Source organism: Ylistrum balloti, unplaced genomic scaffold (assembly GCF_031769215.1).
Source record: "Ylistrum balloti isolate Yb309-2 unplaced genomic scaffold, AGI_CSIRO_Ybal_v1 Utg369772, whole genome shotgun sequence".
In the NCBI taxonomy this organism is placed as follows: domain Eukaryota; kingdom Metazoa; phylum Mollusca; class Bivalvia; order Pectinida; family Pectinidae; genus Ylistrum; species Ylistrum balloti.
Genome location: NW_026781965.1, coordinates 2381206 through 2406710, shown reverse-complemented (window position 1 = coordinate 2406710; position 25505 = coordinate 2381206). Strand labels below are relative to the sequence as shown.

The 25505-nt window shown below is 36.2% G+C and overlaps 1 protein-coding gene across 1 annotated transcript; it reads left to right on the top strand.

The window, feature by feature from the left end:
- The first annotated feature begins 886 nt into the window (after positions 1 to 886).
- On the top strand, positions 887 to 12019 carry LOC132543861 (signal recognition particle subunit SRP68-like). Its single transcript, XM_060207378.1, has 12 exons — positions 887 to 986; positions 2107 to 2173; positions 2856 to 2969; positions 3259 to 3454; positions 3861 to 3943; positions 4570 to 4756; positions 5270 to 5509; positions 5949 to 6170; positions 6569 to 6663; positions 6950 to 7091; positions 7303 to 7434; positions 8499 to 12019. The coding sequence occupies exons 1-12, from the start codon at positions 887 to 889 to the stop codon at positions 8733 to 8735; spliced, it is 1815 nt and encodes a 604-aa protein (XP_060063361.1). The 3' UTR covers positions 8736 to 12019.
- Positions 12020 to 25505: the final 13486 nt, after the last annotated feature.

The window sequence follows — 25505 nt, the reverse complement described above, 5'->3', positions numbered from 1 at the left end:
TTGGACTAAAGAAGCTCACAAAGCCACACAATCGTACCGTTTAGCTTGGCTCATTTTTAGAGTAGATTGTCAAGAAGGGAGATAATTTTTAGTGTAAAACCTGACCAAATATTCCATTATTTCCTTATAGCTAAGGTGAACTGCAGGGGATAATTTTGTGTGTTTCTTTTCTGTCGAGTATGTTTTATGTGGGTGTTAAGTTCCGAAGAGCCACGTGCTAAATAAAATACATCCGTTCGGAGATGCAAGACCACAACTTGGTAGTCATTTCAAAAGTGTTCGAAGTAAAACGATCATTACCAATAGGCGATCGTTGCCAGAGAACAAAAATATGACACTCAAAAGTGCCTAGAAATTTAAAACTGAACCATATGATGTGCAAATTTGCTGCATTTTTCATGTGTCATGTACATATCGTCCTCATCAGAACAATTTCATACTTAGTCCATTTTTTGCTTTTTTCGTTTTCCGATTAAAAAAATAGATATCGTTGTCATTTTACTTAACGGGAAGTATTTCTTTTTCGTTTACGGTAGGCGATAGGGTGGAGGTACTACATGTGCACATTGTACATATATGGGTGCACTGAAAATTTTATTAATTTGCTAAATGTCGGAGGGACCACTTACTCAATACAGTTCAATAAAATGGAAGTTTTGTGATAAAGACTATTGAGGCTAGGGCACGTTACTGTCAGATTACTTCATAAAAATGAATTCGTTGTTGTTTCTGTTCTTTTCACGTTTAACTTTCAACTATCTTATATCATATAAAGCGAAATGAAAACCTTTCGTTTTCTTGTAAATATTCCAGTGCTATACGTACAACAAATCAAGGGGAATAACTCTAATGTTATAGGTGGCGCTAAGTCAGATGTCGTGTCAACATGGCGGCGAGTGGAGAAAGCATGACCGGTGAAACTGAAACTTGTAACGAAACTGCATCTTCAGCAGAGACCACAGAAATCGAAAGCTTCACTGTCGAGGGTAAATTTACATAGAATACTTAATTAAAAACTAAATAACATATTAGGTATATTTTTTCTGACACCGCCGGCAGGATGTAGGTCTGGCCACTTTACGTCAGAAAGCAAATAAGCCTTACCATATGTCATCTATATTGTAACTTGACTGTTTAGGTCTGTACTGTCTATTAATACACACGATTGCCTTGATATTTAAATGCAAGGATTATTTTATTTCTTTGTCGCGTGATTTGAAGTATGATGGTTGAAATTAACAAAGATATTTGTTTGATAGGTGGTGGTATCATGTTTTCTTTCCATTTCAAATCTCCAGCAGGTTACCAAAATTTGAAAAAAGATCTGGGTGTAATGATAATTTGAAATATATTTATTTTAGCCGGGTTTCGGTCCTTGTGAATTGTACCCGTTTTAAATTTTGATGTTTGGTTCTGTATTTGTACGTCATAGATTCCCAGCTGGGCTCAAACATTGCGGTCTTGCTTGCCCAAAAATTGTAGTGATGCAAACAAGGAAATTTAATTGATAAAAAACATATTTCTATATAAAGAAAAAGAATATGTTCCCTTTGCAAATTAAAAATTTAATACGATATTAAAATATCTCTGCAAACATGGGAAGTTGAATTCCATGAATTGTGATTGATTTTCAGTGTTTGGTTCATGAACATATAGGAAAAATAAATTTTGATAAAAATATGCCCTTTATTTACCTTTTAGTAAGTACACACAATCACAAATCCTACCATAATGAGGGTGCATAATCTGACAGGAATGTCTATATGTTTGATTTTGTTTTTATAGTCAGAATTTAATGATATTGTCTTCACTCCTTAAGACATAACCATTTACAGTCCTGGGAGTATCCCCATCTCAAGAACTCTGCTTGAAACAAGGGTTGGTCACTATGGGGTTCAAACATGGGACCCTCCAAATAGATGCTCTACCAATGGAGTTATCTGTCATTGACGACGATCAATATAGTCCAATTCTGCTTCATTTGCAATTGTCATACTAATACTTATAAAATCAATATTTTGTAAAAAGTTTGCAATGTGGGAAATCTTAATCAGTCTTGCTGCACATGTGATTATATACATACTTAACTGAGAATGTTGTTAACAGTTTTGCAGTTAGTGAAAGAAGCACGACAGCAGCATGGCCTTAGACATGGAGATTTTCAGAGATACAGGTATGGCAGTGTGTATATAAAACCTCTCTGTAAGGAAAGTGTCTGTTGCAGCAAAGAGAAACTTTGTTTGGTGGGGAGGAGGGTTGGGGAGTTGTAGTATATGTAAGTTACTGATTTCAAATTAAGGGACCTGTCTGTATCCATAATATTTAATCATAATTCTTCTAGTTTACCATCTTGTGAAAGTAGACTTTTTATATCACTCCTTCAAGTTATCTTGATTATACAACATCCTTTTCTTGGATAAAATGGTTTGCATTCTAAATTTACAAAAGAATTACCTTCGATATCTTAACATAATAGTAACAATGTAATCAAATCAATGTAACCCTGGCAATTACTAGCAGTAACAGTGATGATTTCTCTTCAATTGGATATGTGCAAGACTAGTATGTCATAGGTCCAAGATTTAAGCCATAACAAAAGTCTTGAAGTAAAAAATGACCCCTGTTACATCCATTTCACCAAACTCTCAAAGAAATAGAAAAAATGAAGAAAAAAATGAGAGAGAGAGAGAGAAACCATACATAACATATAATCATAAATTACTGATTTTAAATAAAGCATCCCTGGACAAAGAAGGAATCAAAGAGCAATATCAAAATATCACTCCAGTATTGTGTGGTTTTGTTTCATGGTCGATTGCCTTTTTATCATTTTCTTTTAATTATCTCTCTTCTAGGGGCTACTGTTCGAGAAGGATTCGTCGTATTAGAAAATCATTGCATTTTCCTCAAGGCACTAAACATAGAGTGCAGCCAAAAAAGATTCAAATGGAAAATTTGACAGATGTCAGGTAAACTAACATATCAAAAGTGATATTTCTTTGTAAGTTTTTGCAGTGTATGAAAGAGTTTCCATATCTTTTATTTTATCATGTTGAGACCTTGTAACTCGAAAGTAAAATGTATGCTTCAGACTCCCAATCACAGTGACATAGTCTAAAAGACAAGCAAAGGAAACTCATTCTCTTGCATGTTGACAGTTTTTCAATAGATACCTACTAGTAAATTTATATTCGTGAATCCCATTTGATTGATATCTTAATATTTTACATTGCGATTGACTTTCTTTTTTTTTTTCAGATTTCTACATTTGCCACTGTTTTGTGCAGAGAGAGCATGGTTTTATGCAATGCAATTAAAGGCAGAAGCCAATTCAGAGCCTCGGAAGAAATTCCATATGATGTCACGTATCAGGAAGGCAGTGACATATGCAGAGGAGTTTCAAGAGCTATGTAAAAGTCCTAAATGTGATGCCAGGACTAAATTAGAATGCCAGGTCAGATACATTGCAAAAACAGTTTTTATTTATATATTTTGATATCTATATATTCTCGTGATTATGTCTTTCTACTTGTCACATAACTGCAGTTTCATCGTCCACAGATGTCTTTGGGAACAAAAAAAGTTAATATGAAATTAAAAGAGAACAGCTTAGATTCAAGCTGAAACGAAAACTCGACAAAATCGTCATTACTATTACCATTTTAGTGAAAACATTAGTCTTACATATACACAGATCCCAGTATGATTGATTTTAATCAAGCACTGAAGTACACAAGTCTACTGGGAGAATCTTATTATGATGATAGTAATATCTAAATGGTAAAAGGATGCCTTATCTTGAAAATTATCAAAATCATATCATGAAAAACAGAATTTCATTGGCTGATTTATCTCTTCAGGGATATGTGATGTGGATGAAAGCTGGACTGCAATTTGAAAGTGAAAACTGGGCAAGTGCCATAGAATACTACACAGAAACCAAGTAAGTTTATATTCAATAGTCTTTGAGATATAGATATAAATAGATAACTGCATAACATACCAAACCATTTGGATTACATCTTAATTTTTCCTAGAAATGGGATAACCTCCTGTGTCTGGGTTGACAGATTGCAGAGTCTTGAAAAGATGCAGAATTTTTAGTATTGTCATAATAACACCCTAAATTTGATTTAAAGTGACGAAAGACCCTTAATTTGAGGTTTAAAATTAAACAGACACACGTTTGAGGTTTAATCCTAAAAAGACCCTTAATTTTAGGTTTAACCCTAAAAAGACCCTAAATTTGAGGTTTAACCCTAAAAAGACCCTAAATCTATACATTTAGAATTTGTTTTCTGAATTGTTTCCCTTTTTGTAATTCTTATTTTGAGAGGGCTTTTAAAAAATGAACAAAAATATAAATATCTGAGAAACAATTGTTCAACACAAACTACTGCCTCACCATCAGGACATTTGAAATTGAAATATTGATGGAAAAATAAAATGAACCCATATTCTTTTGATTATTACCCTTAAAAGACCCTACAATATTCTTGAATTTGACTCCCTAAAAACCCTGTGTGATGTTTAAGGTTCACTAACAATATGTAACTGTTGTGTCTGCAGGACAATATATGAGAAGTTGGCCAGTGCATTTACAGAAGAACTTCAGTCTGTGTACCTACAACAAGTGGAGGAAGTGACACCAAACATACGTTACTGCGCTTACAACATAGGAGATGAGTCTGCCATCTCAGAACTCAAGCAGATGAGGCGTAGAGGAGGAGAAAATCAGTTCACCTCACATCTAGATGTAAGTAAGACCATACCTGAATACTTATTAGAATCTAAAAGTGTCTTTGTGGAGTCTTTACTTCTGCTAAAGGTGCAAAGAAACGAAACATGATAGATATGTTGAAAGTTTTGTCATAATTTCCAATGAATTTTTAGATGTTCTTTCCACCATACATTGCCATCTGCATTAAACTTGAAAGACTTTTGCATTTGTCAATGATCACCTTAATAAAAGTACTTACCATATATTTAAGTGTTCCTACCAACACTTGTCAACTTCCTTAGGTGAAACTTATCAGTCTTCAAAGGAAACATTTGAGAAAAAGTCACAGATATTTTCAAGCCAACATTATTTAAATAGTTACGTACTGTTAATTTTGAACTTGAATAAGAAGGGATGGGAAACACATTGGTTGTGTTAACTAATATTTCTACAAATTTTTAATTATTGTGTATGTAATAGAAGTGTACATTTTCAATAAAGAACACTAGTTGGCCCATTGGTTTTGTATATATTTGTGTTGTTTTTCAGGATTTGTTATCCCAGACCAGAGAGAAGCAAGCAGCAACTCTCTCAGAGTTTCCTTGGCGTGGACGTACAGTGCCTGTAAAAAGTGAGCCTGTCCGCCTGTTCCTGCTTAATCTACAGGAGAGTATTAAGGAGATCGAGAGTGCTGAGAGCACTGACAGTAAAGTGTCAATTTATGAGAGTTTGCTGAAACAGTGCATTGATGCTCAGCAAGTCCTTCGTGATGCCTTACAAGAAGATGCTGTAAGTAAAATAATCAGTCTGGAAGGAGGTCTGATTTATAATGATAGGTAAATTATCTCCCATTGATTGATGACATATTCATGATGACATATTCTTTGATGGTTTAAACTTGTAAGTCATTGATGACGATTTTATACCTGGCAGTCAGTACCATGCTATGTAGTAATCAATATTGATTTTTTTGTATTTTTTTTCTTTCTCTCTCTTTTATTTGGGGGTAAGGGGGAGGGCAAGGTCCATCTAAGTGTATTCAAAAAAACATTTTTCATTAAGCTCAAAATGAAACATATCTCAGTAGTGTGGACAAGACATATGATGATGCATATTTATTGGATCTAAATAATTTGTGAACCAGCATATAAATGAAAACAAATTTACTGAAAATTCTGTTTTTTAACCCTTTTATGCATTGATAAATTTCTGTATTGTTACTTAACAGAACTTCAAATTAGCCATCCGAGGACAAACAGTTGAAGGGAAGATATCAAACCAGCATTACCTTCACACTTATCTAACCTATACACGACTCACCAAGACTGTGGAACGTAATCTGCTGCTTATAGAGTCACTCAAAAACTTTCTGCCAGGAAAGCAGGTTCAGGAAGGTAGAAAGATTACCAAACCTCAGGATTTAGTCCGGTTGTACGACATAATGATACAGGTAGGTCAGAAAGAGACGTTTGATCTTTATCATTAGTTGTTTCCCTTGTTTAATCTTTGTTTAATGATGACGGATCCTACTCGTTATTAATTTGTTTACTGTATAAGGCAGTTAACAAGTGTCCTCATCTGGTCTTCTATAGACTATAAGAGAGCAGAAAGCTTCTGTTATTTATGGATATCATTTTCTTAACAAGCAAGTTGTTGCTAATATTCAGACATCAAACTAGATGGTGGATATTAATTTGAAGTATAACTTACACCTAATCATCCACATTTTATCAAATTCTTGAAATTAAAAAAAAAAGTTGTATGATTCATGTTTTAAATGAAACAACCCCAGTCAAAATTATAGCTATACTTGTTAAGATTATAAATTTCTTGTGTTCTATTTTGCAGAATCTTTCAGAAATTCCAGCTTTACCTGGTTTACAAGAAGATTCTTCATTAGAGGAAGAAATGGAAGCCAGGATATTAGGTTTTAAAGCATTTAGGTAAAGCATAAACCTGAAAAAAATGTTCACCTCATTATTCCTGGTTTTTGGTCTTTCGTATTGAGATTTCTTTAGTACCTCTATTCCAAAAAGCTCTGAAGTTGACCCACTTTTCAACCACATTGACAATTAATTTAAAATGACAATAGGAAGATCAACTCAACATGAAATGTTTTACTGATATGATTTGTGATAAGTGTACCTGTATCATAGGAGGTGAAACTGTGCCTAAAAACATTTGCTGTCTCTCTGTAATATTACAATGATATACATTTTTAAATTTTAGGTCATATTATATAGCTCAATCATATGTTGGAGCCAAGAAGTGGACAGAAGCAATCGCATTGATGGAGAGGTGTATTACATACTTAACTTCGTCAAAGGACGGTTTCAAGAAATTACCAAAGGCAATGATGTTGATGTACAAGGTAGACTTTGAATAATCTGCAAATATATTGCCTTTTGATTTTTCAGGAATTGAAGAAATTTGGTCGATGAATTATTCTTTTACTTCCATTGACAAAATATGAAATTTATGAAAATCAATTCTTTGATAACAGTTTTACATCAAATCTTAGTTTGCACTATATGAAGGTTTTGGCTTATCTGATTTTAAGTGACATACTTTAATTAACACAGGGAGAGATGGATAGTTTAGAAGACCTAGAAAAATTAGTAGAAGGAGAGAAGTATTCCTGCCACGCCAGAAGTATATTGGATGTCAATGATGTTACAGACCAGTTTAGCACAATGTCTTTTAATTCAAAAACGGTAAGACTTGTTAAGTGTCTAAGTATACTGTATAGTTATTGAGATAAAGGTGACACCTTTTGCAGTAAATTTGCAGTTGAAAAATGTGATCATCATATTATTTAAGCTGAAGGTACAATTTGTGTGTAAATAAATAGAAAGATTTATTTTTTGTAGACTGCTATCAGAACAGAATTATTTTGAAGTTGTCTATTTTTGCTGGTGAAAGTTTTCGTGAGTTTTATTTTAAAGCAAAAATTGGAATTTCAACAAATTGAAATATACAAATTTCACACAGCTTGCTTCAGATTGAAGTTTTAGTTTCACGATAATGTATTTATCAAACACCAACTTGATTGAATGTGATTTGATAATGATTTTATGCTTATAAATATAAGTATTCTACAAAATTTTTTAAGAATTTTGTATTACCTACATTTAATCTGTTTCAAATTAATTTGATTTTCACTCATTAAGTTCTATATTTTTTTCAAATGTATAAGAAGACTTGTGATGGTATATATATATGACAACAGCATTCAGTAGCACCTTTATAGCAAGGATAGAATTAGGAGGTGTCTTTATTTTTTCATGGATCAGATTTCTGTGATCATGTTAATCTTCCATATCCAAAATATCATCTCCTCAAAAATATCTTGTTATGCAGTAGATTGGTAACATTCATAAATGTTGGGTATTAAAAATTCTGACCACGAAGAGAGAAGACCAGAAATTGGTTATGATGTCATAAGTATCAACCATATTTAAAAGGAAATGATGATGTTATTAAACTGTGTCTGTGAATTGGCCTACCATTTACACAGAGGTCTGAAATGCTTGGCCGAAAATAGGTAATCTAGACACACTAAGAGTCAGTCCATCATGGATTGCCTTGAGATATTGTAACTTGTATATGAAGATGTCTTTGTTATTACAATTTTACACATTTTCTAACTTTATTTGGCATTGAAGCAGACCTTATTGCAATGACAAAACATTTTTCATAATTGAAACTCTTGTCGAAAATGTATATGTTCTGTAGATTCTTTCAGCATGGTTTCAAATTGAAAACTTACATATTTCAGCCTCTTGCGGACCGTCTTGACCAGTATGTTAATGATAAGTCACTGACGAGTAAAAAACCCAACGTAACTTCCTTCCCACCAGACTTTGAACCAATTCCTTGTCGGCCACTGTTTTTTGATCTGGCGCTGAACAATATGGAATTCCCTTCTTTGGAGGACAAGGTGGAACAGAAGAAGGCCGGCAGTGGCATCACTGGCATGGTGAAAGGCTGGCTCTGGGGTGGTGGCAAAAAATGAACTTCATCAGAAGTTGGAAGTTGTGAAACGTTAAATGTGTTCACTTCATTTGCTTGGATATAAAAACCCAAACAATTATACTGTCAAATTTACTGAACATTCAGTCGTGTATGAGTGAAAAGGTTTATTCTTCTTTCTCTTTTTTTTTTTTTTTTAGTGAAAATAGATTTTCTTAAAACCTTGTTCCTGATTCTACATTAATAAATAAAAGATACTTGTAATTATCATTCAAATGGACAGATTTACAGCCAGTGCATTATCTGATGATATTGTGAAGACCTAGAACATTACCTAGTAAAGACAAGAATGTATTTGTATAAAGATTTTCTATGATCAGGTCGGTGCAAATGTAATATATAGTAAAAAATGAATTTGAAAGGGGACATAACTCTGGAAGTCTTGTGTTTTTGTAAATTAATACTTATTTTAGAAGAATTGTGCAACAGATCTTATCAACTATAGACATTTATCGCTATCAGTTGTCCCATATTGAAGGGGGTCTTGCTTCAAAAGAAACTGGTGTACATAGAGAAAATTCTATATTGTAGGGAAGAGTGACCCCACACTATTTCAAATATGATCTGGAAATCAGTCCCCGAGTTTCATAGGTGGCAGGTGATTATGGTATCCACTACTACAAGTCCATCCAGTGTAATGGTATACTAGATGTTTACTCCGTGTATGTGTGACATGACTACCACCTTCCACCTAGAGCTAGGATATTGAACTTGAATACTACCAAGTGTTGTACGTCAGAGTGTATATTGCTTTTGTACATGACTGCAAGACTGATGTTGGATTTTTCTTGGTGTCATTTGAGGTTTTAATTCTGCCTTACCTGCCATTGAAAATTTACAAAGAATACTTTGTAAGTCTGAGATTGAAGCATTTTTTGAGGAGGGGGATTATTTTGTTGGCATCCTAATTCTGATAGTAAGAGGTAATTTGACATTATTTCATTTTGACAACATTTGTCAGAACATTTATTTTTCCTGCAGAGTACAGTGCATTCTTCATCATCACCTTATACAAACCTTATCCAAATGCATTAAGTAAACCTTGTGATTACATGTTGCTTCTCATTCTAAAATGAGACACATTCTTTCTAATTCCAACTTTTGGTGATGCAGAGTTATCTGCTCATGGGAATGGTTGTTGATATTACATAATTTAAGAGGTATGTCATGAATTTGTGATAAGACATAGTTTTCTCATGCAAACTAATGCTGCAACAATCAATAACTGCTTTCAAGAGCAGATAAAAGCATTTTGAAAAGAAAAAAAATGGCTATTATGGTGATGCTGCAAGTCAAACATCTTCATACCCTGGGGTTACACTCACTCACTGTAGGTCTTGCAGCCCTGAAAAATTTCAAGGCAAAATCAGAGGTTCCATATAGGATACTTTGTGGTTAAGACAAGAAAACTTTATTGTGATTGTCAGGGGTTTTTCCCACCTGAAACCAGCTCTGGACCAACCAAATTACCTTGCTTTTCAATTTAGCCAGTTAATATTCCAAGGGTGTAGAGAGCAAAAGTGATTGTAACCCCTGGAGTATGGAGGATTGTCAAACAGTTACATTGTTGTGTCTGGCATGAGACATACATGTATGGCAGAAAAGTTTATACATAGCACAACTAGATGTTCCATGATATTTCCATGCTTCTCTTTCCATTAGCATGAAGCAATACATTTGTCTGGATTCTTTTTTTTTTACAAAAGAAATTTGTAGGATTAGATTGGACAGTAATATATTTCTTCCTATACCAAGGGTTGTGTGTGGTTATATAAAAATCAACATTTCCATTTTAAACTTTTGTCACTCAGAAAAATAGAATTGGTTGTGATATAACAACATCTATTAAACTTCCCATTTTTTGCTTATTGGATGATAAATAGAGTGAATTCTACAGGAATATTAAATATTGAATACCGTTAAACACAGTGGAAATTATGGCGGAGTGATCTAATAAAAAATACCACCGTTTGTGTTGTCCTTAGCAATGACAATGAACAGACAGTCCATGTAATTTTGTCACTAATTAATGTCAATCGCCAACAATAATGAATGTAGATACAATATAAACTGTATGACTATGTATTGAGGTAAATACTTACTTGTATGTTTCCCTACTTTATGTAAGGCTCATGGGATTATAAATAAATGTTTCCTTGTTTTATCAATGTATGGTTCCTCGAGTTATACATATGGTGTCCTGGTTTATACATGTATGGTTGTCTGGTTTTTACATATATTCCTGGGATATAGGTATATGGTTGTCTGGTTTTTACATGTATAGTCCTCTGGTTTGTACATGTATGGTTGTCTGGTTTTTACATGTATAGTCCTCTGGTTTGTACATGTATGGTTGTCTGGTTTTTACATGTATGATTACGTTGGTTATATATGTCTTGTTTCATAATTTATTTTTCATGGAGATGAAAAACGACAAATAATACCAACGAAAATACAAAAAATATTACAATGCCAAGCCGTTGGGTTCAGTTCATTGTGGTATTTAGATCGATTTTGTTTCCTATAACCTTGACAATAAGACAGATTTAAAAGAAAGTGACCGATTTATAATTCTTTTAGAGACGAATCATTATTGTAGAATAGATGATTGGACAAGCTAAATGCCACAGAGACGTGCACCATTAAATGTAGGACAGCACGTGCACAGCGCTTCTCATGACTTTGGCTCTCTAATCGGCCATGAAATTTGTTGTTTACGATAACCTTCTCCATCAGATGTAGAGGTATTCTGGATACGTTTTACATGTGTAACAATGATTACTTACAGCTGTACCACATTTCTATGGCTCGTTATGATCACGGTAGAACGTGAAACTGAGCTATCAACAAATCTCTTCTCGGACGTCCGTCCGTTTGTGAACATATATGCATGTCGCCATGGAGACGGACTAGGAAATAAAAGGGACTATTAAGTATCCACTTTTGAACGTGCACTTTACCATATCAATTTCTCCCGGTTACTGAAAGAGTCAATGTAGAACACGTATCATCAAATTCTAATCATCTATTCTAATATGATCTCATTAGTGTCCAGTTGTCCGTAACGAAATTCTGCAAGATTTGGAAACAAAATCGCAAACCCGTTTTGGATTTTATGTTTAGAATGAAAGGTTTGCTTTGTTTTGTATACATGCAATGCAATTCAAGAATGTAAGAGCAATAGACTCTCGGAAACTGTCACGGCTTTTAAAATGAAGTTGAATGCATGTTGCTGTTGTTGTTTGGATATATAGGAACCTATTGAAACTGAAGATGCATGATTGTTCATGTTCAAATTTAATATTTCAATAAAAATGAATCCAAAGGTAGCCGCCAAGACATTGTATCTATATCCTCATGTACTGTCCATCTGTGGAGTTCTATTGACTGTGCTTTAACTAAGAACGGAATATCTCGGTATTTACAGTAATCATGGCAAGGACCGAATACTTCAGTAATAGTATTTAAATCTGAATTTTTATTCGAGATGTCACCAGAAACGATTGCTTTTAGATATTTTAGGAAGCACACATTTCCATTGAAGCGATCCCTATCACTACACTGTCGTTGTATCTAGGAATGTTGCTGCTATAAAAACAAATACTTGGCTACGTATTTGTTGCCGTTGAGTCTTGCGTTGAATAAAATAATGAAATAATGTGGCACTAAATGATTAAAGTGAATAGTGTAAATTTAGCACATAAAACAAGAGACTCGCCTAAAAGCAAATAGACAGGAAAAAAATTTATACTTGAAATTTAAAATGAACTGCGTACACACCTTGTAGAATAATTATCTCCTACTTACAGGCATTAGATAGGGTCAGACATGGAGGATATATATGGCCCACCTGGGAACAGGTAAACTTGAGTGCTAGTGTTAGATAACAGAAGTGTATATGTCCTAACAGACCACCAGACGATTGTTTATACATAAACATTACTTGGCTACGTATTTGTCGCCGTTGAGTCTTTGGTTAAATAAAATAATGTGGCGCAAAATTATTAAAGTGAATAGTGTACATTTAGCACATAAAACAGAAGAATCATCCAAAAGAAAAATAAACATGAAAAAAACCCATTGATACTTAAAATTTTAAATGAACTGTGCACACTCCTTGTAGAATAATTACCCCTCCTACTTACAGGCATTAGATAGGGTCAGACATGGAGAGGGATTTGTAAGACCCACCTGGGAACGGGTAAACATGAGAGCTAATAATAGATAACAAAAGTGTATTTGTCCTAACAGGCTACCAAACTATTGTTTATGCATAAACATTACTCTATAAGAATTGTTATTCGATAGATTTAAATAAAATATAATTTCGAATTAACTTTCATGTATTCAGTATCGAGTGTCGCGATCACATTTAGATTACTTCAGTTATGAAATGAGACCTTAGTTTTTAGATATCAGTCAAGCTGTTTTGAATGTTTTATGACTGCATAACCATGTGGATAAGGGCGTTTCCAATACTGTAACCATTTGACTCACACCAGGGAATCGGCACGCGTATCTTATATGTTCGACTCGCTATGTAATAGATATGCGTATTAAGATTTATTTGAAATGGGTACCCGGATTTTCGATGTTAAGATTTATTTGGAATGGATACGCATATTTTGGATGTGTTCGGCTCGCTAGGGTACACGAACGGTGCTCCTTACTAGGAATCGGCACTTGAAATATGATCGTACACGGACAGACGACGAACGCCGCGCCATTGCATAAGCTCACAAGTTGAAGGGCCTAGTGGGTAATGTTTCACCGTACTGCTATTGTTGCAAGCTCTGCACGCGAACCGGGCTTTTTTGTTTTCTTTCCCATACATGTGGGTCATCCGACGGACATCTGTAATGGTACCAAGCCCAACAGAGGTGACGCTGTAGGAGGTTATCACCGTGTTTGGTATTACCTCATCTCTTTTTGTATGTTACTTTTTTATTTAGTCCTGAAACATTGTTGAAGTCATTCACGACTGATCTTAAATGTACACCGACGGTTCTTGTCCCAAGACGACGGCCGTGCATTTGCGATAGTAAATAAACCACAACCCATGCCATCTGTCTGCTGATGTCACGAATTGTGACCGATTTGCATCTCTGCAGCTTCCGTCCTGACACGTTCAACACAGTTTTTTTCTAAAGTTGCGGAAGATGTTTATTCCCATAATGCTATACACTAAGACAGAATCGCCGTCCTCCGAGCTGCCGACAGTGACCTAATGAATGTTGTTAACATTCACGATCTGAATAAAGGGTGACTGTAGCTATCAAATAGTCCTGTACCTGCTGTTTAAAAAAGGATACAGCCTTGTAGTCCCAAAATGTCGCAATGAAGTTCGGAAAAAGGGTTTTGGACTCTGTCCATTGCTAGACCCAAGGTCGTAAATTAGGTTGACAGTATGTGGAAATGCGGATGCCTCGGTGGAAAGAGTTTCGCCTTGATCAATACTTTTGGAAAATTTTCTCTTGAGCATACATCCATCAATGAATGGTCATTGGATATGATCACGACTAGCGCATCTTCTACAACTTTCGGAGAAATACCACGTGTAAACGTCGTTGTATGAACATCGTTTTCAGGGTCAGTAGGGCTTGGGAAGTGGATATGATCTTATTTGACCTCTTGGTCCATATTTAACTCTTTGTCGGCGGCTGCTTTGCTGCTAATTTAAATATGGTTCAAGATGGTTCAACGCGAAACCTCTTTGCAGCAGTTTGCCATCTCTTGTGAGAGTAGCTCGATCTTTCTGGTACGGCCCTGTCCAAGAAGGCTTTAAGCATCGCTCCTCCTAGGAGGCAGTAAGTTCTATAATGATCATTCCCTCCTCTTGCTGTGACCTGTGTAGGATAAATTTGTTTGAGTTATCTCTGAGAATACCAGTCTTTCTCAAAATCAGTTCGCTGATGCGCTGTTGTCACATTGATGTTCGCCGCTCCAGACCTTACGATGTTGGTGTAAGGTCGTGGTTTCGTACATCCTCGTTTTTTTGTCCTTTATGGAGTTTTAGGTCCTCTAGTTTCCCTGTGTGCTGCCTTGATGATCAAGATATGACAAATATTGTGAATCCTGTCACGAAATCCTTTCCAAGTGCATGTCTGCTACTGTGAACCTGACCCTGATGTTGTTGCAATAAGTCTTCACAATTTTGTGTTCAGAAATGTGATAATGTTCTAGTGCTATAAAGATCTATTGGTGGGGGACAGAACCGTATGTGCTAGCATGGTCTAACCAGACCATTGTGAGGTCTCCGTGGTTGATCTTGGCTTTACTGATCAGATGTGTGATTGCGCTGGTGTGTCCAAACATCCTTTAAATCCTGGGTTTCTTCCTTTCTGCACAGAATTATCGATTTTCTAATTTGATGTCATATACGTCGTCATCCTTCTTGCGAGTATAGCAAAAGAAGATCTTTCCTTCTACACTTAAGAGTTTATGGTCCTGAATTTGTTTAAAAGTTGCAGAGTGCTTCTTCGGTACAAATATTCCTACTGCTGTCTGCAAGCATTCTGGAATATTAGCCCTTCCTCCAGATCACCTTTGGAAGTTTCCACGGTCGTCATAGAATTTCAAATGCTGGTTAGTAGTGAGGTATCATCAAGTGTTGCCTGGACACGGCTACATGACCCTACCGTATATTATATTACGTAATGTGTCCCTAAAACCCTAGGCGAAATTGCTTCGACCTCCTGTCAACAAATTAAAACCTTCTTAAACAAAAACACCGTGAGCTTACATGTCTGCATTCTCATAATTTTGTTTAGGCGTATGGCTACGTAAGATTTCACTTTTATCAATTTAATCTATTCCAAAACGGTACATCCGAGATATTCATTGGACTCGCTTGAGGCATGACCGAATCACAAACTCGTAGTGTTGTTACTGTTGTGCGATACAAGCCCGTATCATAACACTTTAGGAAGTTGTTTATTATAAAATCTGTGTTCCTATTCCTTGAAAACAAAAGTAAAATCTTAAAATACTTACTTCATTTGAGTCTTAGAACAATATTTCATTCATGCCCAGTGACGAATGACGCTAGCTAGCAGCTGCTGCGTATATGTGCAAACATGTACAATAACTGCATCAATGCAACAAAATGACAATACATTGTAATGTAGATTCAACAGAAAGGGCGTTCGAGAGGCGAGATTCACTAAATGGTTAATGTGATTTTAGGAATTGATTGTATATTTTGTTGCTTTCATGGACTGATGAAGGAAAGTGAACCTTATGCAAACGATACTTTATAAAAGAATGTTTTTGTGAGCACGTCTTTTTAAAATGATAACAGTGCGCTTCCGGTTTTGTCATCTCTCCCGTATTACTTATGGGTAAGTAGAAACTTGGTGATAGGCAAATAAAATACTATATTTCTCGTCTAGGCTATTTCTTTTGCTTGGAATATTAAATACTTACTCAGTCTTGGAAATTTCCAAATTCCTGATGAACCCCATTCAGTCGTGATTCCAGTAAAGCGTACCTGATACTGATATCGTTGCTGTTTGAGTATTAGAAGGACGTCATGAAAAACAGCATTTCCATGACCAAGGGCTACCTCTCCATTATTCTTCCAGGATATCCGGAATGTCCTGTACTCATCGCAGTGCAGTATATTGTTGGTAATATGGCCTTTTAAGGAGATGAATTCGGATCCCCTGCCTATCTATGCCTACATAGTAATTGTTAACTAGACCATCTTCCGACTCCAACAGGCCAATGCTTGCACCCCGACAAGCTTTTATGAGGAAGATGATGAAGCTTTGGTGTGGAGAGGGCGTGAACATGTAACCGTATCGGGTGATGAATGTGAATGGACTGTATTTGGTCGATGTAGAAAGTGTCTCGTCATCACCTGTGACTTTGCGCGTCACTTATGTATGTTGTCTAGGTGCAAATTGGGTTTAGTTTTCATATAAGAAAAAAATTGATATAACATATTTCAGTAATACAGTAGTATATATAGAGTTATAAATATGACCCAGTATATTTAAGCGAGATGGTAGTATACAGCTGTTACTGAAGACATCTATTCATCTGTCACCAAAATTGTACTTATACTGACTGTATTATACCATTTGGTAACAGTTTAAGGTTTAAATCTACATTCATATATAATTTTCGAAATTTGAAACAGATTTTGCGTTTAAAGTGAAAGTTGTCGAGATACAATCAACAACGATTATATGGAATTATATGACCACTAAATGTGTTATACATTAATAAGTACAGTGTTTACAATTAATGGTATCTTTGACATCAAAAATTAATGCGACTCTCTATAAGACTGCATTTCATTGACATATACATTTATATTACGGGTAAAATGGTATTAAAACCAAGAATATTTAAGTAAGAGAGAGAGAGAGAGAGAGAGAGAGAGAGAGAGAGAGAGAGAACCAGTTGACATTTCCATTCAGTAAATTAACCTGTTTGTTGATGTTTTACTGTCCTTGGCACCGCCACTTACTTACCAGACATTTTTTTCATTAAAAGACTGTCTACATTCTATGCCCTGTATAAAATAAATTTTAAAACAAAGAAATACCCTGTCATATTAAGGGTTGTTCGTATGTGGACTTACAACTGTACTTCAATGGTTTTCAAACGCGAAAAAAAAATCGCGTCGGTTTGCCTCATTTAAACAAATCTGAATATTTACATACCATTATTCAACCGTGAGTGTTGATTGGTCGAAGGACAACAAGATAGTGATAAAGGACCAGTCGCAATGAAGTCAGTGATATGAAGTATTTGTTGTCATGGTAACGATGAAAATATTAAAACTAAAAACGGGTACATAGCAAAAAGCACTACTAGACCACATGACTGATGTGGATAGGACGTTTTGTGGAGTTACTTTGCAGGGTTTTGGAGATATTCCAGAGACGCTGAAATCAGCGATTTCGACTACTTTGTTCATAGTAACCATATAACATTAAAACTGAAAACTGGTGATGTCAAGACTAAAACACTTGATTGATGTATGTAGAAAATCTTGTGAAGTTAAGTAATTACAATGGAGAGATTGACATAGAATATATGCCAGTACGTTATATGTATTTACTAGAAGCCCTTATGTGCTGAATCGCTCACAAAGTTTGGTTCGCTGAAATTGCTTCATCTAAACGAATTGAAACAAAAACAACAAAGAAAATACCAAGATATCAACAGAAAACATTTAAAATGTTTGAACAATTTTCCGAGAGAAGAAGGATTTTGAATAATTTCTCATTTAGGTCTCCACTCCTCTCGGCCCAGGGAACCCGGACTCATTGTTATACACAACTGAATTCTCTTCATCAGATCAAACTGGGATCGAATCCATGCAGCTTGGTTTTTATTTGGCCCCGCCTCTCAGGCCTCTGGGAGGTGAGGCTTATTGTTTATACAAAACTGAAAAGGATGTTTCTGACTAAACTTTATCAAAACCTGTCCAGTCGTTCATAATTAGTTACGATTTGTAGAAAACAAATCCACGGACGGTTCTACTCGTTAAGAATCGGTACGCAGAATATGATCAGCTCACTGAAGAAACGTACACGGACGGTTCTACTCGCCAGGAATCGGTACTCGGAATATGGTCAGCTCCCTGAAAAATCGGTACATGGACGGTGTTAGTCGCTAGGAATCGGTACGCGGAATATGATCAGCTCGCTGAAAAATCGGTACATGGACGGTGTTATTCGCTAGGAATCGATACGCGGAATATGGTCGGCTGGCTAAAAAAATCAGTACATGGACGGTGTTAGTCGCTAGGAATCGGTACGCGGAATATGGTCGGCTCGCTGAAAAATCGGTACATGGACGGTGTTAGTCGTTAGGAATCGGTACGCGGAATATGATCAGCTCGCTGAAAAATCGGTATACGGACGGTGCTACTCTCTAGGAATCGATACGCGGAATATGATCAGCTCGCTGAAAAATCGGTACATGGACGGTGTTAGTCGCTAGGAATCGATACGCGGAATATGATCAGCTCGCTGAAAAATCGGTACATGGACGGTGTTAGTCGCTAGGAATCGATACGCGGAATATGAGCAGCTCGCTGAAAAATCGGTACATGGACGGTGTTAGTCGCTAGGAATCGATACGCGGAATATGATCAGCTCGCTGAAAAATCGGTACATGGACGGTGTTAGTCGCTAGGAATCGATACGCGGAATATGATCAGCTCGCTGAAAAATCGGTATACGGACGGTGCTACTCTCTAGGAATCGATACGAATATGAATCGGAAAAATCGGTACATGGACGGTGTTAGTCGCTAGGAATCGATACGCGGAATATGATCAGCTCGCTGAAAAATCGGTACATGGACGGTGTTAGTCGCTAGGAATCGATACGCGGAATATGATCAGCTCGCTGAAAAATCGGTACATGGACGGTGCTTCTCGTTAGAAAACAGTATATAACCATCATCATTTCATTTGGATACATTTTGTTTGTAATGAATACTGCTAGAATCATGCAATGCTGATGTATGAGCGATGCAAGATGGAAGTAAACCTTCAGTAGATCTATTTTAACTGTAAAACTGGCCTACTTTGATTTAACTGTAGTTCTTCTTTCAGAACGATAAAGCCATTGATAACTATTTTTTGGAATCAATCAATTCAAAGCTTACATCGGACTTTCGATTTGGTAACGACATATTTCCAAGACAAAATGGGAACCCAAATATTGTGGGTAGTCTCGCAGAAAAACTGATGAGTAAGTTGTTATCCCAGGGAGTCGTCGAGCTCAATATGCTTGGCCACAACTTGTTTGTATTGTCGGATGATAAATATTTAAGGTAGGAATGCATATCCGGTTGTGTTTTCTTGTTGTCGGGGAGACGCAACAGTACACATGTATTGAAAGCTTCGAATCACTAGAAAATCACACAAACTGTCCATTAGTTAGCTTATGTAATAAGGTTGCGAATTTGAATGAAAACGAATATTTAATGAGCATTTCGTAATCATAGGCCATGTTGTCGCTTTAATCAGATTTAGTAACAGGAAAGCAATCTGTTTTAAATGTCTTATTTTTCTTTTTTTCTTTTTTTTTTAAATAATTTACGTTTTCCTGGTTTTGTAGTCAGCTGCAGTCAACCGTGGTAATGTCTATGGGTTAGAGCAGACTAGAGTTTATCCAAACACCACTTGATTTTGTATTTACCTGGATAAGTTTAAACAGAGAAGTGCTTCAACACCGGACAGTATTAGCAGTGTAAGAGTATTCCTTAGTGGTGTTCAAGAAACATCTGCGAAACGAACTATAATACTGCTTCAACTTATCAAACTAAAACACAATTTTCATGCAGATTGTTATGCTACATAAATGTCAAGTTGCACATATACATGACTAAAAAGATATGACGAACTAGTGTGTTTAACATTTCCTTCATTTGGTCGATGGTAAGTTGTAAACAATCTTTCCACCTGAAACGATTCGTTTTAAATGAATTTTTAATGATTTACTCATATTATGTGTTCCTTATAAAAAATCCTTTAAGCTATAAGCATTCTTGTTGATGGAGTATATTTTTCAGTACAGACATGTACATGATATTTTCCTGTTTCACAACACCTGAACTGTCTGTACTCTGTGTATGTAATCAATAGATATAAATAGCGGACCGCCCGGGAAACAGTGTGTGATGATTATCATACATAAAATGTAACACCTTTGCTCCAAAACCCGATATGTGAATTTACAACCCTTTAACAACCAACTGAAATATATTTGATACTCCAAAGGAAAGTGTCCTTAATATACGTAACTAGATAGAAAATCGTTGTAAATTACCTATCTTTAAAGAAGGCTGTGTTGAAATGTTGACAGAATATGTCATTACGAAGCCATAAATAAATGACGTTATACCAAGTGAAGTACATGTGCATTACATTTTCTGTCAGTAATTGACCAGTAACAGATTCTCACATTAGTGGAGGTCAATTTTACTGAAGTTATCCTAGTGTTATACCACGACTGTACGCTGTTTATTTCATTGGTTGTACACTATGGACTTTTATTGAACCTACATTGACCGGTAGCTCAATAACAGTAAACACGTGTCAAGGTTAAAATCCACCCGTGACGGCCAATCTCTGTGTATACCTTAAGCCTTGCATATTATAAGGTAATGGTATAGTTTAATAATGCACAACTGTAGCGGTCAAAACTATACAACACAAATCTGTAATGGCCAATAGTTTGATACCATTATAAACGTTAAATACTGAACAGTATACCACAAACCTGTGGTGGTCAGTGGTATACTACACACCTGTAGTGGTCAGTGGTATACTACACACCAGTGGTGGTCAGTGGTATACTACACACCTGTGATGGTCAGTAGTTTAATACTCTTTCATACATTTACTTGTCAGTGGTATACTACACACCTGTTGTGGTCAGTGGTTTACTACATACCTGTGGTGGTCAGTGGTATACTACACACCTGTTGTGGTCAGTGGTATACTACACACCTGTGGTGGTCAGTGGTATACTACACACCTGTTGTGGTCAGTGGTATACTACACACCTGTGGTGGTCAGTGGTATACTACACACCTGTTGTGGTCAGTGGTATACTACACACCTGTGGTGGTCAGTGGTATACTACACACCTGTTGTGGTCAGTGGTATACTACACACCTGTGGTGGTCAGTGGTATACTACACACCTGTGATGGTCAGTGGTATACTACATACCTGTGATGGTCAGTGGTATAATATTCTTTCATACATTTACTTGTCAGTGGTATACTACACACCTGTGGTGGTCAGTGGTATACTACACACCTGTGGTGGTCAGTGGTATACTACACACCTGTGGTGGTCAGTGGTATACTACACACCTGTGATGGTCAGTGGTATACTACACACCTGTTGTGGTCAGTGGTATACTACACACCTGTGGTGGTCAGTGGTATACTACACACCTGTTGTGGTCAGTGGTATACTACACACCTGTGGTGGTCAGTGGTATACTACACACCTGTTGTGGTCAGTGGTACAATATTCTTTCATACATTTACTTGTCAGTGGTATACTACACACCTGTGATGCTCAACTCTCGATACAATTCCAGTTATTGGAAATAATATCAATTTTTCATCGTCATTAGCAATACAAGTTATTGACCATAACGGTTAATGCATGTGTTGATACATAACAAATTGACATAAAATCTCAGGTATTAGATTCCAATTGCAAAAAAAAAACTTTACTTAAAAAACAGGACGTGTTTATAAAACACTATGCCACAGTTGCAACGTTAATAGGTATGTCAACAGTTTGGTGGATGGTACTGATACTGTCAACCAGATTATTCATCTACACTCATCATCTTGTAACAAGAAAACTGAGGTGTTGGTTTGAGTTAGAGTAAGGCGGATATTCAAGATAGATTGATCTGCACAATCGGCATTCATTCATTCAATTCACTCCTGGAATGACAATAAGACTGTAACCCTGAATTGATATGCTTAAACTGGTAGAAGAATCTAAAACCCCATTCATACGACGAAAATTTGCTTATATATAAAAGTTGATTTGCTATGCGTTCACAAGCGATTTATGTACCGTCAGTAAATCCCCACATTGTCATTTGAAATATGGAGATGGACCGATTCAGACTGCTGAATTTTCACAGAAAAAGGGGTATTCCCTTGCTATTTGGGCATAGGATTAGCTATTGGATGTTCCCGAATCAAGGAAACTAGAAGGAAAGTCCGATCCACTGAATGGTACGACAATACCGTACTTAATGACTTTAAGGACGAAGATTGGTATGAGAATTTTCGAATGAAAAAGGAAACGTTCTTAAAATTTTCTGAAAAATTTGGCATGCATATTTCCATCATAGCTCCTAAGCATTCCCATGGAGGCTACTTTAACTGGAAAGGGTTTTACTCCTTGATTTTGCAGGATGTTTGCGACCACAGCTTTATCTTTAAAGACATAAATATAACTTGGCCAGGAAGGGTCCATGATGCAAATTCGGAAATTTATCTCAAAGGAGATAATGGCTCCTTGTTTCCAGAGTGGCGAAAGCCATTTGGGGAAAGTACTATGCCAGTAGTTCTTGGTGACCTAGCGTATCCTTTGAAGACTTGGATTTTGAAGCCATACATCAACAGATCTACCCTTACAGAAACTCGGTCTACTTTCAACTATCGTTTAAGTAGAGCACGAATGACCATTGAAAATTCGTTAGGTCGTTTGAAAGGCGTCATGTTTATAGACATATTTTCCCCGCCAAAGCACACACAACCATAACAACGCTTAAAATAGAGACTGATGCAATATACATGACAAAATACTTACATAAGTAAATTTGCTGCGTGTTCATACGACAAAATTTACAAATGGGAGCAAATAATTTGCGACAACATGCATGCAAAAGTTAATTTGGACCTAGTCCTGACCAGGTGCAAATTTATTCAACTGTGCAGAATTTACATGTGAGCAAATCAGTTCATACAACAAAAATTGCACATGAAAGTAAAGTTACATATGTGTAAAATATACTGAGGTACGCAAATCGCGTCGTATGAATGGGGTTTAAGATAGAGGTCTGGTTGAATGATTTAGGGAAACAGCAATGTGGTTCATTTGATATTATGAGGGAGGGAGGGAGGGGTGTCATTCGTTATCAAACAAGAATATTCGTTTTGTAAGGAGGGAATATGGCAGAGTGACAACCACGGAATGTCAATATCACACCTTGTTGTATAGGGACTGACATTGTGATGGTCAGTTTATCAATGTACAGACCTTGTGGTATAGGGACTGACATTGTGATGGTCAGTCCATCAATGTACAGACATTGTGGTATAGGGACTGACATTGTAATGGTCAGTACATCAATGTACACACATTGTGGTATAGGGACTGACATTGTGATGGTCAGTATATCAATGTACAGACCTTGTGGTATAGGGACTGACATGGTGATGGTCAGTATATCAATGCACAGACATTGTGGTATAGGGACTGACATTGTGATGGTCAGTACATCAATGTACAGACATTGTGGTATAGGGACTGACATTGTGATGGTCAGTACATCAATGTACAGGCATTGTGGTATAGGTACTGACATTGTGATGGTCAGTACATCAACGTACAGACCTTGTGGTACAGGGACTGACATTGTGATGGTCAGTACATCAGTGTACAGACATTGTGGTATAGGGACAGACATTGTGATGGTCAGTTTATCAATGTACAGACATTTTGGTATAGGGACTGACATTGTGATGGTCAGTTTATCAATGTACAGACATTGTGGTACAGGGACTGACATTGTGATGGTCAGTATATCAATGTACAGACTGTATGGTATAGGGACTGACATTGTGATGGTCAGTTTATCAATGTACAGACATTGTGGTATAGGGACTGACATTGTGATGGTCAGTTTATCAATGTACAGACATTGTGGTACAGGGACTGACATTGTGATGGTCAGTATATCAATGTACAGACTGTATGGTATAGGGACTGACATTGTGATGGTCAGTATATCAATGTACAGACCTTGTGGTACAGTGACAATCAGTCGTGCTGACATTATGGTCAGTATCACATGTATAAATAAATGTACATACGTTATTATGATCGATGACCTGGCGCGCTGCCATAGTCCTACCAATGTGCTGAACCGATATGGTGAATATAGCATCTCTATTATTCATGGTCGCTTTGTCCACTTTCATTACATTCTCATTAACCTTCTCCACTATTCCATATGAAATTGATATTATAAAGCCATTAGGAGGCTCTCTAACTGTGCACGTACATGAAATACAAAGCCTTAAGGACCATAACCATGTTTGGACATGTATAAGTCTTACCCATTACCACAGAATACACCATCATTCATATTCATTATGGATTCAACACAAGTATAGAAAAGTTTGTTATGTTAAGACGGTTCTCTGTGAAACTTTGCTGTAAATAATTCGTACAAGTGTCTGCAAGTCTGATGTTGAAATACAAAATCCAAATTGACTCTTGTCGTATTGGTCACACAAAAGTCGTATTCACAACAGTAACACTTTATGAATATCAGCGGATGACTGTTTAAACTTTAATACTTTGGGAAGATAACAAGGTTTTTATTGAAGAATTAGCATGCTTTAGAGTAAAATGAAACACAAATGTATTTATTCGCCAAAAAACCATGTCATATTTGGTACTCTCAAGAAAGATAGAAAAGAAAAGTGTTTAAATTCAATGTGTCCACATGTGTTCATGTTAACGACTGGGTCGTAGAATAAATACACATAACATCCAGCGAGTAACTAGAAATGCTGGCACTAAATGACCATAACTATGAAAAAGATGATAAAGTTTTTAATTTTTTGCATTTTGTAACGAACGCTTTTAACATGTAACATGGTGCTTATTGTATCACTGCTTCAGTCTTGTGGAATCAAATCCTTAACAAACAACGCAGAATTTCGTAATAAATGCATAATGAATTACCAGGTATATACATTTTATAACCAATATAAAGTGATACTACATGAGTAAACTGACATTGACATTTTGTCTACTCGTCCTTGTGTTACAAAGATTCTCACACCTTTTACGTCACGTTAGCACGGATTTGTTATACTCTATTAGAATACTTCAAAACGGTCATGTTCTTTGGTATGATTAAATACTGTACCAGACAAAGCCAGATGAGATAGGATATTCATATATCATACACCGACATGTATACCGTTGTTGTTTCCTAACTTTGTAC

What these genes read in the sequence shown, in the direction of transcription:
- LOC132543861 (XM_060207378.1), top strand. Translation starts at nt 887, where the DNA reads ATGGCGGCGAGTGGAGAAAGCATGACCGGTGAAACTGAAACTTGTAAC. An exon ending in AGTTCACCTCACATCTAGAT is followed by an intron (nt 4,757 to 5,269) that starts GTAAGTAAGACC and finishes GTTGTTTTTCAG; the next exon opens with GATTTGTTATCCCAGACCAG. An exon ending in TGTCTTTTAATTCAAAAACG is followed by an intron (nt 7,435 to 8,498) that starts GTAAGACTTGTT and finishes TACATATTTCAG; the next exon opens with CCTCTTGCGGACCGTCTTGA.